At 52.1% G+C, this 1,775-nt stretch overlaps 1 protein-coding gene across 1 annotated transcript in view; it reads right to left on the reverse strand.

Moving 5' to 3' along the window:
* Nucleotides 1-139: 139 nt before the first annotated feature.
* ZNFX1 (zinc finger, NFX1-type containing 1) overlaps nt 140-1,775 on the reverse strand; it is a 13,225-nt gene continuing 11,589 nt past the window's right edge. Inside the window, exon 13 of the mRNA XM_009329903.1 lies at nt 140-1,775. This exon is cut by the window's right edge and continues 895 nt beyond it. Within this exon, the coding sequence (XP_009328178.1) occupies nt 208-1,775 (1,568 nt within the window). The 3' untranslated portion in view covers nt 140-207.

A 1,775-nucleotide genomic window follows, 5' to 3' on the forward strand; every position in this document is an offset into this window, starting at 1 on the left:
GTCACATCCGCTTCCGAGTAACAGCAGAAACGGCGCTGTCCCGCCTCTTCCGGCAAGCCCACCCGGTCCCGAGCCCTGCCCCGACAGACGAGACGCCCGCAGGACGCAACGATACGCTTTATTAGCTACAGGGGCGGCAGCGAGTTCCCGAGGTGCCGATACGGCGTCCCCGGGCTGGGGGAGATAAGAAACGGGCCAGACACCCCACTACAGCTGCCGGTGGAATTCCTCGAGGTTAAGCAGGTTGTTGGCTGTCTGGGACCAGGCCGCATGGGTCGCACCGTCCATCTCAGAAGCGAGGCTGTTGGTGCTGTCCAGAGCGTGGTTTGTGCCCCCGATGACTGCATGGCACTCGGGGCACTTACTCCTCTCCATTGCCCCCCCACAGTCCCCAATCACATAAATATGGCCATTTCTGCACTTGAACCAGTGGCCACGGGGATAGCCAATAGCACTGACAATCTGCACCCGCTCAGCTTCAGAGATCCCCAGCCCTGACACGGGCAAGGCAGTGCAGAGCCTCTCCAGGTCAGCCTTCACTGCAGCCTCATCCTCCGCTGTGAATTTCTTTGTCCCTTCCAGGATCTCACGCACACTGGCAATCTCTGCTGCAAGCATTGGGGTGATCATCCCACTTGCGCCTTTGCACCTTGCCAAGAGGCTCAGCAAATAGGTCAATCTCTGGGTCTCAGATTGCAGGTCAGAGAGCTCCTGTCTTGTAAAACTGAGGCGTGGCTTATCCAGCCACTCCTGGATTTCATCCAGCCGCTTTCTCAGCCCTTTCTTCTCACTCGCATCAATTTTGCTCATAGCATTTGTTAGGTCTGCTACACGTTCATAGAACTTAAGCTGGTTCTCAATTAGTCCGATACTCTTTGTGGAGAGATCAGAAGCTTTTAGTTTATCTTCTAGCATGAGGTACTTAAGGGGTAGATTCCTCTGCAGAACAGCATTCCCTGTCAGCGCAGTCTGCAGTCTTTGTCTGCTAGACTCAATTTCCTGTGCTGGGCCTTGGATTTTCTCTTTCACCCTTTCTATTTCGTCTAGCCGCCTTTTCACAATGGTGCCATATCTCAAATTCTTTCTGACAGGCATCTGACAGATAGGGCATACCTTCAGCTTGATGACATCATCATCTTCATCCATATAATGGTCAAGGCCTTGGGACTCAAAGACATGGCCACAGTCTTCAAGCTGTACAAATCGAGCGTCTGGGTCTTCCTCAAAGCCAAAAAAGATCTGGGTGAGTTCCTCATGGTCACAAACGAGGCACTTCTTTGGGCAGGGCTCTCCACACAATCCAATACAAGGATGACCACAGCACAGTAGCTTTGCACATGGTACATTGCAGCGAGGCCTATTGCATGGTTCAGAGCAAAGATTGGTACACTGGTAGTGCTGGCACGACCACTCACATGGCTCAGCACATGGAGAACAGCTCTCTCCACATTTCTTTTTACACCTACTGTGGATACAGTGGTTCTGACATTCCAGCTGACAGGGAGGGCATTCTGTAGTACAAGGCTGCTGACACTTGTGGGAGCAGACCAAGAAGCGCTTGCACGGGCTGTTACACGGCTTATGAAATCTTCCTTCAAAGCAGGTATGACAGGAACCTGAGCATACATGACCACACTCCAGTGCGACAGAACACTTCGTCTGACATTCCACAGGCTTCTCATGTTTCATCTCCTCAGTGATCCAGCATTTAACTTGCTGGTTGTGGCCACATTTCAGTGTGACTGTAACCAGTTCAGGACACTGCTTAGTGCATT

The sequence above is a fragment of the Pygoscelis adeliae genome, unplaced genomic scaffold, assembly GCF_000699105.1.
Source record: "Pygoscelis adeliae isolate BGI_AS28 unplaced genomic scaffold, ASM69910v1 Scaffold448, whole genome shotgun sequence".
Lineage (NCBI taxonomy): Eukaryota > Metazoa > Chordata > Aves > Sphenisciformes > Spheniscidae > Pygoscelis > Pygoscelis adeliae.